This window comes from Sapajus apella, unplaced genomic scaffold (genome assembly GCF_009761245.1).
Source record: "Sapajus apella isolate SASKATOON/1434 unplaced genomic scaffold, GSC_monkey_1.0 scaffold164, whole genome shotgun sequence".
NCBI classification, from domain to species: domain Eukaryota; kingdom Metazoa; phylum Chordata; class Mammalia; order Primates; family Cebidae; genus Sapajus; species Sapajus apella.
This window is the reverse complement of record NW_022437104.1, coordinates 1,067,667-1,082,040: the sequence shown is the minus strand read 5'-3', so window position 1 is coordinate 1,082,040 and position 14,374 is coordinate 1,067,667. Positions and strand designations below refer to the sequence as shown.

Genomic DNA, 14,374 nt, shown 5'->3' with positions numbered 1-14,374 from the left:
CTAAAAAAAAAAAAAAAAAAAAAAAAAAAAAAGACGTGTCCCCTTGCCTCCCCCAAACCATGTAAGTTTCAGGCCCCATTAAACCTGGACCTTCCAGTGCAGTGGCTCACGCCTGTGATTCCAATGCTTTTCTTGAAACCAGGAGTTTGAGACCAGCCTGGGCAATACAGCGGGGCCTGGGCTCTACAAAAAATCAAAAATAAATTAACCAAGTGTGGTGGTGTGGGCCTGTAGTCCCAGATACTCAGGAGGCTCTGGCTGAAGGATCACTTGAGCCCAGGAGTTCTAGGGTGCAGTGAGCTATGGTCTCCCAGCCTGAGTTGACAGCATGAGACTTTGTCTTTTTTTTTTTTTTTAAGATGGGGTTTGCACCATGTTGGCCAGGCTGGTCTCGAACTCCTGACCTCAAGTGATTCACCCACCTCAGCCTCCCAAAGTACTGGGAGTACAGACGTGAGCCACCACACCCGGCAGACACTTTGTCTTTAAAAAACCCAAACATAAACCCCTAAACCATCCTCTGGGTAAGTCACAAATGTGAGACTCAGCTACTTCTGCTCAGAAACCTTCTGTGTTTTCGTTTTGCTAACGGCATACAATCTAAACTCTTTTGCATTTTGCAATCTTTCATGTTGTGACCCTTTACTCAGTTTGACCTCCTATCTCTCTTCTGTTTTCCTTGTTCTAACAATATTAAACTTTTAGTAAATATTTTTCTGTGTGCCTCCATGCATCTGTACACGTTGATCCTTTTGAGTACAATGTTCTTGCTTGTTGATTTAAGTAAACTTATATCCTCCCTGTCTCCTTGCAGTCTTTCTTACCGCAGCAAGCAGCTTCTAAGGCTCTTTTGTAGCTTTATGTTGCATTTTGCAAAGGTCATTTTGCGGGAGTTGTGTTTACTGCGCCTTCTATTCCAATTGTTTACTTGCAAGCTTGCTTCCTGAACTGGCAGATGCCCTCCCACGCCAGAGGCCGTGTTTTCACCATTGCATCCCCGGGGCCTAACCTACAATCATTGGTTAGGAAATTGTGTGCACGCACACTTTTTCTTTTTTTAAAGCAATGGGACCCTTTAAGAAAATGAAATAGTAAGAGAACTTCTAGAGAATTTTCTAGAATGTTTGTGAAAACTAGAGCCATCTTGAAGCGTAAGTATGAAGCTCCACTAACTGAGCAAAGCACCACTAACTAAGCCTCTCCTCTCATCCCCTCCTCTCCCCTCAGGCTATAGTCAGAAAATTGTGGGACAGGTGCAAACAAATCCTTTAACTGTATTTGAACTGAAGTGAAACAGCAGGGTCAAAGAAGAGTTCAGAGGGAGTTGTGAAGTTGGCAGCAGCTTTACAGAGAACTACACTGAGGGCCTGAGGATAGAACGCGGGTAGTACAGGGCGCAACGTTTAACGTCTCTGCTCTGAGACTCGAGTCACTTGGCTTCTCGAAGCCCCTGCCCTCATTTGGTGATAATCACAGCGCTTCCTTCACAGGGGGGAAAACAACACAGAGGCCGTGGGAAAAAGCCCAGCCCGCTGAAGGTGCTCAATGAACGGGAGCCGCGCTGAGTACTCCGCCTCTACCCCGGCTGAAGCCCGCCCCCACCGCCACCTATTAATTTTGTAGTTTGGAGTCACCGGGTTCACCTCCTCTCATAGGAGGAGAAGGCTGGGGAGGAGGAGTGTGCGACTCGGGGTAGCTTAACTCCCTGTTTGCCCGGAGGAGGGGGAAGGCCAGGAAGTTTCGGGCCCCACTCAAAATGGAGCCAAACGTCTGCCTCGCCTAAGATGGCGGCTTCTCCGCCTCTGGGATCAAGGTCTTCAGCGGCGATTGGGCACCTTAAACAGAAGAGGGGTTCCAAAGGTGGCTGAGAACCGCCCTCCTTTCTCAAGGTGGCGCCCCGCCCCCTGATGACGTCACAAGGGAGCCGGCGGCTCTCGGTTCCCCGCCTCCGCTGCGCTCACCTCGCGAGCCCAGCCCTCATAAGATGGCGGTCGCCTTGGCTCTTTTGGCAGCGCCGCCACTCTCAACATGGTAGCTGTTTACCCCGTATTTCTCCTCCCCTCTCCGCCTCAACTTCCTCGTTGTTTTGAATAAACTTTATTGACTACTCCGAACTGCCTACCACCGCCACTGGGCTTCTCCCAGCGACTTTTCCGGCCGTGTGCCTCGGACGTGGCGGCCGGTTCATCTTTTTCCTCGTTGGTTTGCTCGCGGCTATCTTTTGCCGGCCCAGCGACGACGCCACTTGCCCGTTCGCAGGGCGGCCGCCAGACTAGGCCCAAGCCGCGGTCTCGAGTAGGCCCCAACGGCCGGGCCGAGGGGAATGTTGTGGAAGAGGCTGCTCTGAAGCACCGTTGGGCGGCTGGTGCCCGCGCGACCCAGCAGGGGGCTCGAGGGGAAGGCGACCGAGGTTCTCCGCGGTACGGGGACTATCCCAGAATTCGACGCGCGCCGCCGTAGGGGCCGGAACTACCGGACGCCTTCTCTGAGGCGCCTCGCCGCCCCGGAGCTAGCCCGGCTGCCGGCGTGTCGCTGGGACTGAGCTCCGCGGGCGTGGAGTCCCTGCAGCTCTTAAGCATGAGGAGGTCCCTGTAGGATTCGGGACCGAAGACGTTCTTGTCAGGTTTGGGGCGTGAGGAGGTTCCTGTCAGTTGGGGAAGCGTTAAGATTCCTGTAAGTTTCGGGGGCTGCGAGGATATTCCTGTCAGTTTTAGGATATACTGTGAGGTATCTGAACATTTGGGGAGATTAGGGAGCTCTCATCAGTTTGAGGGGGCCGCAAGGAAACCCTTCCAGTTTGAGTGATGTGGAAGAATCCTTTCTTAGTTTCAGGAGTGTGAGGATCTAGTCAGTTTGAGGGGTTTTGAAGAGATCCTTTTGAGTTTCGGGGGTGCAACCAGAACCCTGTCATCTTTAAAGTACAGAACGAGCTGATGAGTTTATATATTTATTTCAGTTTTGGGGGGGGGGTGAGACTCCTGACTGGTCGGGGAAGGAATGATACTGAGAGTGCTGGAAAGAATCATTTAAAGTCACCGAACACGACCCCAGAACTGTGATTTGAGTTGGGCGCCTAGTCTTGTCTATCTTGTTCGTGAAGGCTTTGAGTAACCTGAACAGACTTTCAGGGATCCCTTATCTTTCTCTGGCTGGCCCTATTTCGGGGGTGAGAGGAGGGTCGTCTTGAGAGACCCCTAGCCTCGTTTTTGAGGCTGTGGTTTGCGTCATAATAAAGGGAGCCCTGCGAAACGGGCCAGCTAGGAGAGGGTTCAGTGAGAGGCTAAAGAAGCTTCCCGAAAAGGTTTCAGGTATTTTCCTCAAACCCGGAAAGAAGTTATCACTGACTCCGGGGCCGAGGGGGCTGGGGGCTGGGGGGTGGGGGGTGGGGAGTGGGGAATGTGCGGTGTGGGGGCGGTGGGAAGCCTCGACGGTTGAGCGCCGTTCTTTACGTGTGAAAGAAATTCTAAAGGCCGGGTGGACTTTCTCTGGTTGCCCCCTACAGCCGCACCAGCTGTGTTGCATCCTGGCGGCGCTAACTCTCTATTTGAGAACTGAGGATTGGTGCAAGGGGGTGGGGGGCGGGGGCTGATTCACTCTGTAAAAAAGTGTTGTTTGTGCCTAGCCGTCGTCCAGAGAGGACGCCTGCTGCCGCCTCCCGCCCCTCTTGACACGACGAACCTGGCCCGCCGCAGAACGCTCCAGGGCCGAGCGAAGATGGCCTCAGTGCCGGTGTATTGCCTCTGCCGGCTGCCTTATGATGTGACCCGCTTCATGATCGAGTGTGACATGTGCCAGGACTGGTTTCATGGCAGGTAAGGAGGGCAGGCAGGGCCAGACAGGGTGCGGTGGCCAGGTATTCCCACTTGCTCTCTCTCCCTTTCTCAGCTGTTTTTAGATTCCGGCTCAGAACCCCCTCTCCCAGACTCGGGTTCTGCCATCTCTCCTTGCAGACCAGGACCTAGCTGACATTAGCCTCCAGAGGTTTCTCCTTTTTCTGTGTTTTCTCCTTTGTATTTCTTCTTTGCATCTTTCTTTTGAGTATTTTTTTTAGATGTATAAGACCCCCCCCTTTTTTTTTTTCCTCTCACAAAGTATCATTTTTATATTCTGATAACTATGTTTTGCCTCAGACACTGGCTTTGGTGAAAACAATATTGGTCATTTGAGGTAGTTGAGTCCATAAACAGGGATTTGAGTCGTGGCTTTGTACTTAGTATCGGAGTGACCTTGCACAAGTTGCTTTGCCTTTCTGAGCCTCATTGTCCTCAGCTATAAAATGTATCAGATATATCCTTTCTGACTTTGCAAAACACTTCGCATGTACTCCATAAATGGAGGCAGAAATACAAGTTTTATTTCTATAGCATTTATTTGCAGAACCATCCAACTAAATTGAATTAAGCAGAATAGATACTGGGTAAAACAGCAGGAGTAAAACCACTAATGAATTCCCTTAAGTTAACCTAAGCACCTGTCACCCAGAATTCTGGAGAGGTTAATATGTACGATAAAACTAATATCCCATTAATGGGATTTAAATTTCGGCTACAGAAAGACAACCTTGAGGGGACTTTGTACACTGGAGCACAACAAAACAGTGTATGGCACTCTCCTCCTGTTGCCTATTAGATTCTAGCGTTTTCAGTTGTCTGGTCTCCTCCAGAGGTGCTATCTCTATTTTTACTTTTTTTTTTTTTTTTTGAGTCAAGGTCTCACTCTGCCACCCAGGCTGGAGTGCAATGGCATGATCTTGGCTCACTGCAACCTCCGCTTCCCAGGTTCAAGTGATTCTCCTGCCTCAGCCTCCCAAGTAACTGGGATTAAAGGTATACACCACCACACCTGGCTAATTTTTTAGTATTTTTTGGTAGAGATGGAGTTTCACCATGTTGGCCAGGCTGGTCTCGAACTCCTGACCTCAAGTGATCCTCCCGCTTTGGCCTCCCACAGAGCTAGGATTACAGGCGTGAAGCCACTGCCCCCAGCGAGCTATTTCTATTTATCACGGTCAACACCAAACTAAACGTTCTGGTGCTGCCAAAATCATGCCTTCAGCAGGGACTGCCCCCTGGCCCCATATCCAAATTCATATTTAACTGATCTTTATTGAATATTTATGATGTGCCAGGCACAGAGTTCTATTTACTGCCTCGTGTTATTTAAGAGTGGACAAGCCTAGAGGGTGGGACCTTTTCCTTTGCCCTGAAAGTAAGTGGGATTAAGATGTCTTTCAGGATTCCTGGTATCTTTGCTAGTGCTGATCAAGTCATTCCTCAGCTTAAAATTCTTTCAGTGGTTCGCCTGTGGGATAAAATTCAGTATCCTTTGTGTGACAGACGAGACCTTTTGTCACCTACTTGTTCAGTTTCGTTTTCTGCCACTACTCCTTCCTTGTTCTTTATGTCCTAGCAAGACAACTACCTATAGTTCTGGGAGAATTTCATACTCCTCTATGCCTTTTTGTCTTTGTACATGCAAATTCCCACTAATGTCCTCCCTTTTACAACTCACAGACTGTAAAAGGTGTAAAAGGCCTCCTTTTTCTTGGTTCCCATTGCACTTTGTGTGCATCTTTATTAAAAAGTAATTATTTTATCATATCATAGTTATAAATAAGTCTGTGTCATTCAATAGCCAGAGTTTCCTGAGGACGGAGATGTCATCTTTTCATTTTTGGTGTCCCCAGAACCTAGTTCAGTGCTAAACATGTAATAGATGCTGAGTACATTTTTGAATGAATGAATGAGTCTTCATTAAAAAAAAAAAAAAAAAAACTGTTGCCTGGAAAACACTATGGAGATAAATAGAAAAAAAAAAAAAAGAAAAAAAGCTGTTGCCTGTGGCCCTTACTTTGGATTGTATGGGAAATGTGTAGGTTCAGACCTGTAAAATGGGCTCCTGCTAACTCCTCACTCTGGAAACAGGGAACAGGAATGAATGCTTCCCAAGTGCTTATGTTTTCTGCCAGACCCCATGACAGGGACTTTGGATAAATTAGTCCATATCCAAGCCTGAAAGTTATTTTTCTTTTAAATAATGTTCTTAATTTTTTCCTGGTTTTACAATGAGACCTGCTTGTTGTAGAAAATACAGAAAAAGTATAAAGAAGGAAATAAAAGTCACCCGAGTCTACTACTGTCTGGCACAATCCATTGTTAATTTTTTTGTTGCATTAACTCCGTTCTTTTGAGTTAGAATATAAACATATTTTTACAAGATGGGATTGCATTATAAATACCATTTTACAATCTATTTTTTTATTTCTATTTAGTGTTACAGTGTGTTTGCCAGGTCATTACATATTCAGCTAAACTTGATTTCTGATATCCCATGATATATATGTGTCACCAGTTAACTTGGTCATTTCCTTTATGGTTGGACACTGTACTTTTTTGAACATTATTTGTACCTTTTTATATTATAAATAATGTTGTGAGGAAACTTTGAGGGTTCTGGAAAGGTTTTGCATCTTGATATGAGTGCCGATTAAAACAGAAAAATAAGCCAGGCACGGTGGCTCATGCCTATCTATAATCCCAGCACTTTGGGAGGCCAAGGTGGGCAGATAACGAGGTCAGGAGTTCAAGACCAGCCTGGCTAACATAGTGAAACTCCATCTCTGCTAAAAATATAAAAATGAGCCAGGCATGGTGGCATGTGCCTGTAGTCCCAGCTACTCGGGAGGCTGAGGCAGGAGAGTGGCTTGAACCCAGGAGGTGGAGGTTGTAATGAGCCAAGATCACGCCACTGCACTCCAGCTTGGGCAACAGAGTGAGACTTCGTCTCAAAAAAAAATAAAAAACCAGAAAAACATTGTGGCAAATATCTTGTAGATACTTGACGTTTATAAGGACCACCATTGAGGCCTTAAAGAATTCTAAACTTACAAATACAGAAATGGGCTTATGGGCCAGGCTCCTCTTTAGTCACATTTCTATGGTGAGTTATTTGTTTCTGTGTACACCCTACGCCCTAACACAAGTTAACTGCCTTAATTTTTTCCATGAAACACACCAAATTAAAAAAATCTCTTCTCACTCTTCTCTATGGGCCCCCACTGAACAAGGAAGCTAGCTGAGAATCAGGTCCTTGGTGGGTGGCTGCTCTTGCTTACTCAATGCATTGCTCACACAAACACACCAGGCTCACAGTGCTCCATTTGTTTGTACTTCAGCACGATTGAAAATTACTACATGCTATGGACTTTTTTTTTTTTTTTTTTTTTTTTGTGACAGAGTCTTGCTCTATCGCCAGGCTGGAGTGCAGTGGTGCGATCCCGGCTCACTGCAACTTCTGTTTTCTGGTTTCAAGCAATTCTCCTGCCTCAACCTCCGGAGTAGCTGGGACAACAGGCACGCACCACCATGGCCGGCTAATTTTTTGTACTTTCAGTAGAGACGGTTTCACCATGTTGGCCAGGATGGTCTCTATCTCTTGACCTCGTGATCTGCCTGCCTTGGCCTCCCAAAGTGCTGAGCCACTGCGGTGTGAGCCACTGCGCCTGGCCGCTATGGACTTTTTATGGTTGCTTTCAAGAGTTAAGCCAACAAATTTTAAATCCACAAATGCCGAGAGGTGATAGAAATCTGTTCATATCTCTAGCGACTTTTATAGGATAGCTTTCTTTAAGTCCAGCTAGGGATTATGGAATATAATGCCAAGTTACTTTCTGGGAAGGTTATTACAACGGAGGCAACCCTTCTATTTTGCAGTGGAGAATCTGGAATTTGTGGCGGTTAAGTGATTTTCTGAGTGTGGATTTGAACTTTGAATTATTTGATTCCAGAGCCGAGGTTCTCAGAAGTGGAAAAAACATGGTATTGCTTCATTCTTCCTGTAAGAAGCTGGATTTTGCAAAAACACTGATTTGTACAGCAGTGGTTCTCAAACTTTAGCATGTATCAGACTCACTTGGAAGACCTGATAAAATACAAGTTAGGGATGCCCTAGCTACAGTCTTTCTGATTCAGTAGGTAAGCAGGGCCCACCCTTGAGAACCACTGATTTAGAACATTATCCTGTTTTTATTCCTTCCCCTTCTGCAGAGTGAGATAGCTTCTGATATTGAAGGATGGATGGACTAACATATCATTACTGCATATCAGTCATTCTCTTTTTTTTTTTTTTTTTTTTTTTTTTATAATTCCTAAGTAAACTAGCACAGGAGGAATGAACATTATTAAAGTATAGTTCATCAGCTGGGAATTTGTTCAGAATGCAGTTTCTTGGGCTGGGACTGGGACTCAGCAATCTATATTTTAACAAACAAGTGATTCTGATCCACCCTAACATTTGAGAATCGTTGCTATACATTAGTGGAGAAAACTAGTTGGCAAGCATTTACTGATTTCTGGGATTTGAGCACAAATCTCACTCCTTTACAGTTTTCCTGTTTATAAAATAAATATTGGTTGATACATCCCCAAGGAAGTAATGGTGTGGATTTTAAACTCTAGAGGAAAGGGCACTGATTTCAGATCTGGGTTTAAATTCTGATTCTGTTACGTATTAGCAAAGAATTTATTCTCTGCGAAGCCTCAGTTTCCCTGAGAGGTTGTGATGATTTAAATAAAATGGTTCTAGCTATGATTTTTTTTTCTTTTTTTTGAGACAGAGTCTCACTCTGTCACCCCGGGTTGGGTGGCGGTGGCACAATCTTGGCTCACTGCAACCTCTGCCACCTGCGTTCAAGCAATTTTCCTGCCTCAGCCTCCCGAGTAGCTGGGATTACAGACACCTGCTATTGTGCCTGGCTAATTTTTGTACTTTTAGTAGAGACGGGGTTTCAGCATCTTGGTCAGGCTGGTCTTGAACTCCTGACCTTGTGATCTGCCCCCTTGGCCTTCCAAAGTACTGGGATTACAGGCGTGAGCCACTGTGCCTGGCTATAACTACGATTTAACTGAGCACAAGCTAATGTTCCACTCACTATGATAACCACCTCACCTAATTATCTTTATTCGATCTTTCTGGGGAGTTTAAAAAATTATTCTATTTAATAGTTATAGGACTATTCAAATTATCTATTTTATGTTGGATATATGCTTTCCAAGGAATTGATCCATTTCATCTACGTTGTCAAATTTATGTTTGTACAATTGTTCATAGTATTTCTTTATTATCCTTTTGATATTTTGGCACTGTAGTGATAATTTTCTTTCATTAGTGATACTAAAAATATATCAGGTTGGGCATGTGATGTCAATGCCTGTAATCCCAGCACTTTGGGAGGCCAAGGCTGGTGGATTGCTTAAGCCCAGGAGTTCGAAACCAGCCTGGGCAGCATGGCAAAACCCTGTCTCTACAAGAAATACAAAAGATTAGCTGACCATGTGGCGCATGCCTGTAGTCCCAGCTACCTGGGCGGCTGAGGCGGGAGGATTGCTTGAACCCAGGAATTTGAGGCTGCAGTGAGCTGTGATTGCATCACTGCACTCCACCCTGGGTGACAGAGCAAGACCCATCTCAAAAAAACAATTGTCTTGTCAGTTTTATCACTCTTTTCAAGGAGCGAGCTTTTTGTTTCATTGACTATTGTCTTTTCAATTTCATTGATTTCTGTACTTTATTATTTTCTTCTTCCTTTGGGTTTGTTTCGCTCTTTATCTAGTTTCTTGAGGTGGGAGTTTAGATTATTGACCTCTTGTTTTTTGTTTTTTGAGACACAGTCTCGCTCTGTCACCCAGGCTGGAGTGCAATGGCGTGGTCTCAGCTCACTGCAACCTCCGCTTCCTGGGTTCGATTGATTGTCCTGCCTCAGCCTCCTGAGTAGCTGGGATTATAGGCACCTGCCACCACGCACAGCTAATTTTTGTATTTTTAGTAGAGATGGGGTTTCACCATGTTGGCCAGGCTGGTCTCGAACTCCTGACCTTGTGATCCATCTGTCTTGGCCTCCCAAAGTGCTGGAATTACACACGTGAGGCACCGCACCTGGCTGACTTTATCTCTTTTCTAATGTGAGCCTTAAGCTATTAATTTCCTTCTCGGCACCAATAGATTTTGATACGTTACGTTTTCCATTTTCATGTAGTTTAAGGCATTTGAAAAAAGGTATCTTTTTTTTTTTTTTTTTTTTTTTTTTTGAGACAGTGTCTCACTTTGTTGCTCAGGTGGGAGTGCAGCGAAAGTATCATAGCTTACTGCAGCCTCCAACTCCTGGGCTCAAGTCATCCTCCTGCTGCCTCAAGACATTTTTTTAAATTCCCTTTGAGACTTCCTGTTTGACCCATGAAGTATATAGAAGCATGTTGTTTAATTTTTAAGTTTTTGTAGAGTTCCCTGTTATAGTTCTGTTACTGACTTCTAGTTTGATAATGGTCAGAGAATATACTCTGTATAATTTCAATTCCTTGAAATTTATTGGGATTTGTTTTATAGCCCAGAGTCTATCTTGGTAAATGTTTCATGATCACTTGAAAAGAATGTGTATTCTGCCATTGTTGGGTAGAGTGTTCTATAAACGTCAATTAATTGCTGTTGGTTAGTGGTGTTGCTGATTTCTTCTCTATCCTTGTTGATTTTCTTTTTAATTTATTTTAATTTCTTTTTTTTTTTTTTTTTAAGAGACAGGGTTTCACTTTGTCACCTGGGCTGTGGTGCAGTGATGTGATCATGGTTCACTGCAGCCTCAAACTCTAGGGCTCAAGCAGTCTCCTCCTACTTCAGCCTCTTCAGTAACTGAAACTACAAACATGTGCCACTGTGTCCCCTAGTTTTTTGAAGTTTTTGTGTGTGGAGGGTGTGGGTATAGGTTGGTGGTACCTCCCTTTGTTGCCTGGGATCGTGTGGACTTCTGGCTTCAGATGATCCTCCCACCACAGCTTCCTAAAATGCTGGGAATACAGGCATGAGCTACCGCTCCTGCCCCAAGTTAACTCTGTATAGCTTTTTTCAGTACTTGCTGTCTGTATTACATTATACGTATAACTTACCACAAGCAACTGCTCTTGACATTTTAGCAGTTTGATTGAAGAGTAGAAACTTTACTTTTCTTTACATGCCTTTATGTTCCTTTGTTTAAAATACAATTAATCTTTTTTTTGTTGTTGAGACAGAGTCTTGCTCTATTGCCTAGGCTGCGGTGCAGTGGCACAGTCAAGGCTCACCTGCAGCCTAAACCTTCTGGGCTCAAGTGATCCTCCCACCTTAGCCCCCTGCCTCCCCCCAATGCCTGGCTGATTTTTTTATTTTTTATTTTTTAGAGACTGGGTCTTTGCTATGTTGCCCAGGATGATCTTGAACTCCTGGGCTCAAGCAGTCTTCCCGATTCAGCCTCCCAAAGTGCTGGGGTTACAGGTATGAGCCACTATGCCCAGCCTTGTTTATAATATAATGAATCTTAAATCTTTGTTCTATATGCATTGAGAACCACATCATACAGTGGTATAATTTTGCTTTAACCATCAAACATGACGTAGAAAACTCGAGGAGAAGGAAGGTTTATTGTATTTACTCATATTTTTATTCTTTGTTCAGTCTAACTTAACTGATGTTTCAGAATTCCTCCTTTATCATTTTCTTTGTTTCAGAGAGCTTCCTTTACTCATTCTTTTATTTATTTATTTTTGAGACAGGGTCTCACTCTGTTTCCCACACTGGAGCAATTGTGTGATCTGGCTCAGCACAATCTTTGCATCCCCATGCTCCAGTGATTCTCCTGCCTCAGCCTACCGAATAGCTGGGATTACAGGCACGTGCCACTACGTTTGGCTAATTTTTGTATTTTTAGTAGAGACAGGGTTTCACCATGTTGGCCAGGCTGGTCTTGAATTCCTGACCTCAAATGATCCATCCGCTTTGGCCTCCCAAAGTGCTGGGATTACAGGCATGAGCCACCGTGCTGGGCCTACTCATTCTTTTAGGGTAAGTCTGTTGTCAACAAATATGTTTAGTTTTCCTTCATCTGAGAATATCTTTGTTTCCCTCGAATTCTTAGGGGATCTTTTCACTTGATATCGAACTCAGGGTTTCCAGTTCCTTTATCTCAGCACTTGAAAACTATTCTGCTACTTCCTTTTGGCCTCCATGGTTTCTGATGAGAGAGCCTCTTATACAAATTGATATTCTCCTTGAGGTAATGTGTCATTTATTTCTCGTTGCTTTAAAGATTTTTCCTTTGTCTTTTGATTTTTAGGAATTTGATTAAGCCTTGTCTTAGTGTGGGTTTCTTTGGATTTGTCTTTTGTTGTAGTCCTATAGGTTGCTGAGACTGTTTTTTTTTTTTTGTTGTTGTTTTTGAGAGAGTTTCACTCTTGTTGCCCAGGCTGGAGTGCAATGCCACAATTTCAGTTCACTGCAGCCTCTGCCTCCCAGGTTCAAGTGATTCTCCTGCCTCAGCCTCCCGAGTAGCTAGGATTACAGGCGCGCACCACCACGCCCAGCTAATATTTTATATTTTTTGTAGAGACAGGGTTTCACCATGTTAGTCAGGTGGGTCTTGAACTCCTGACCTCAGGTGATCCACCTGCCTTGGCCTTACAAAGTGCTGGGATTACAGGCGTGAGCCACCATGCCTGGCCGGTTGTGTTCATTTTTTTTCCAATCTATTTTCTTCCTGTTTTTTTGACTGGATAATTTTAATTGCTCATTGAGGCATTTTTATGATAGCGCCTTTAAAATTCTTGTCAGATATTTCCAACATCTGTGTCATCTCAGTCTTGATATCTGTTGATTTTCTTTTCTTAGTTGAGTTGTGATTTTCCTTGTTCTTGATATGACAAGTAATTATTTTAATTATATTCTGGACATTTTGGGCATTACGTTATGAGATCCTCGATCTTATTTAAGACTTCTGTTTCTGCAGGCCTTCTCAGACACTGCACTCCAGTGGCAGAAAAGGGTTAGCACTTCATGACTGCCAGGTGGGGGTGGAAGTACAGGTTCCCCACTTGGTCTTTGGTGGTATCCACCACCTCCTAGGTGGGTGGATCCTGCCGTCCCTAGTGGTCTGTCTTCTTCCCTTCACCTTTCAGAGTCTTAGGTTTTACATAAAATGTCCAAGGTTTTTAGCTGTACTTGGAGGGATAGGGAGAAGTGCATCTGCTTCATATTGTTGCAGAACCAGCAGTGATGAGTTAATCTTAACCTAATGGGGAGAAATACTCACTCCTTTATTTGGAGCAACTATTTCTCCCCATTAGGTTAAATAATGTGCCCAGAGCTACACAGACAGTTAGCTGGACCACAAATCAAACCTGGGTCTCCTGTACTCTCACTGTAGAATACAGTACTATAGACAATATAAAGCAGTGTTTGTTAGAAGTTATGGAAGATAGGGAAAATCAGATATGTGCTTTGTGCCAGGCATCATTCTGGACACAGTGGTTTGGGGGGGATACGGCAGTGAACATGAAACAGTAATAGTTTGTCAAGTGATAATACATGGTCTAGAGAAAAGTAAAGCAGGGTGAGCAGGAGGAGAAGTACCACCCAGGGTTGAAGTAGTGGTTATTTTATACAGGATGATTACGGATGGGTTACATTTGAGACTGAAGAAAAGTGAGGAAGGGAACCATGCTGGTAAGTAGGGGAAGGAGTGTTCCAGGTAGAGGAAATAAAAGGACCCAAGTGGGGAGAAGGCCTGGCATGTTACCATTCCAGTCCAGTGTTAATGGAACAGAGTGAGTGAGGGGAGAGTAATAGAAGCTGAGGTTAAGAGTGGAGTGTGCACAGATCATATACAGCAGTGATTTTCTAAGTGTGGTTCCCATAACAGCCGGATCGGCATTGTCTGACTGATTAGGCCAATGCTTGGATTCCACCCCAGACTGACTGAATCAGGAACTCGAGATGGGGCCCCAGAATGTGTGGTTTAACAGCCCTTCAGATGATTCCGATGCGTGCTGAAGTTTAAAAATCACAGGTATAGGGTATAAGGACTTGGTTTTTACACTGGATGGGAGCCGCAGAAGGTTTCTGAGCAAGTGAGAGTTGTGATCTGATTTAGGTTTTGGCTCTTGTGAGGATAGACTAAAGGTGAGGAGGATGGTGGAAGCAGGGAGAATTTGGGGGCTACTGTAGATCATTATTCCTTAAAGTGTGATCCCTAGACCAGCAGCATCAGCATTACCTGAGAGATCATTAGAAATGCACGTTTGCTGGGCGCTGTGGCTCAAGCCTGTAATCCCAGCACTTTGGGAGGCCAAGGCGGTTGGATCACGAGGCCAAGAGATCGAGACCATCCTGGTCAACATGGTGAAACCCCGTCTCTACTAAAAATACAAAAAATTAGCTGGGCATGGTGGTGCGTGCCTGTAATCCCAGCTACCCAGGAGGCTGAGGCAGGAGAATTACCTGAACCCAGGAGGTGGAGGTTGCGGTGAGCCAGGATCGCGCTGTTGCACTCCAGCCTGGGGGTAACAAGAGTGAAACT

The 14,374-nt window shown here is 44.7% G+C and overlaps 1 protein-coding gene across 3 annotated transcripts in view; it reads left to right on the top strand.

The window, feature by feature from the left end:
* The first annotated feature begins 1,940 nt into the window (after positions 1 to 1,940).
* Positions 1,941 to 14,374, top strand: part of PHF8 (PHD finger protein 8) — a 108,277-nt gene continuing 95,843 nt past the window's right edge. Inside the window, exons 1-2 of one of the 3 annotated variants that reach the window (XM_032267028.1) lie at positions 1,941 to 2,673; positions 3,623 to 3,812. In XM_032267028.1, the coding sequence (XP_032122919.1) occupies positions 3,715 to 3,812 (98 nt within the window). In that variant the 5' untranslated portion in view covers positions 1,941 to 2,673; positions 3,623 to 3,714. The remainder of the gene's footprint in view (positions 2,674 to 3,622; positions 3,813 to 14,374) is intronic. The other 2 variants (XM_032267027.1, XM_032267029.1) reach the window with 2 other exon arrangements.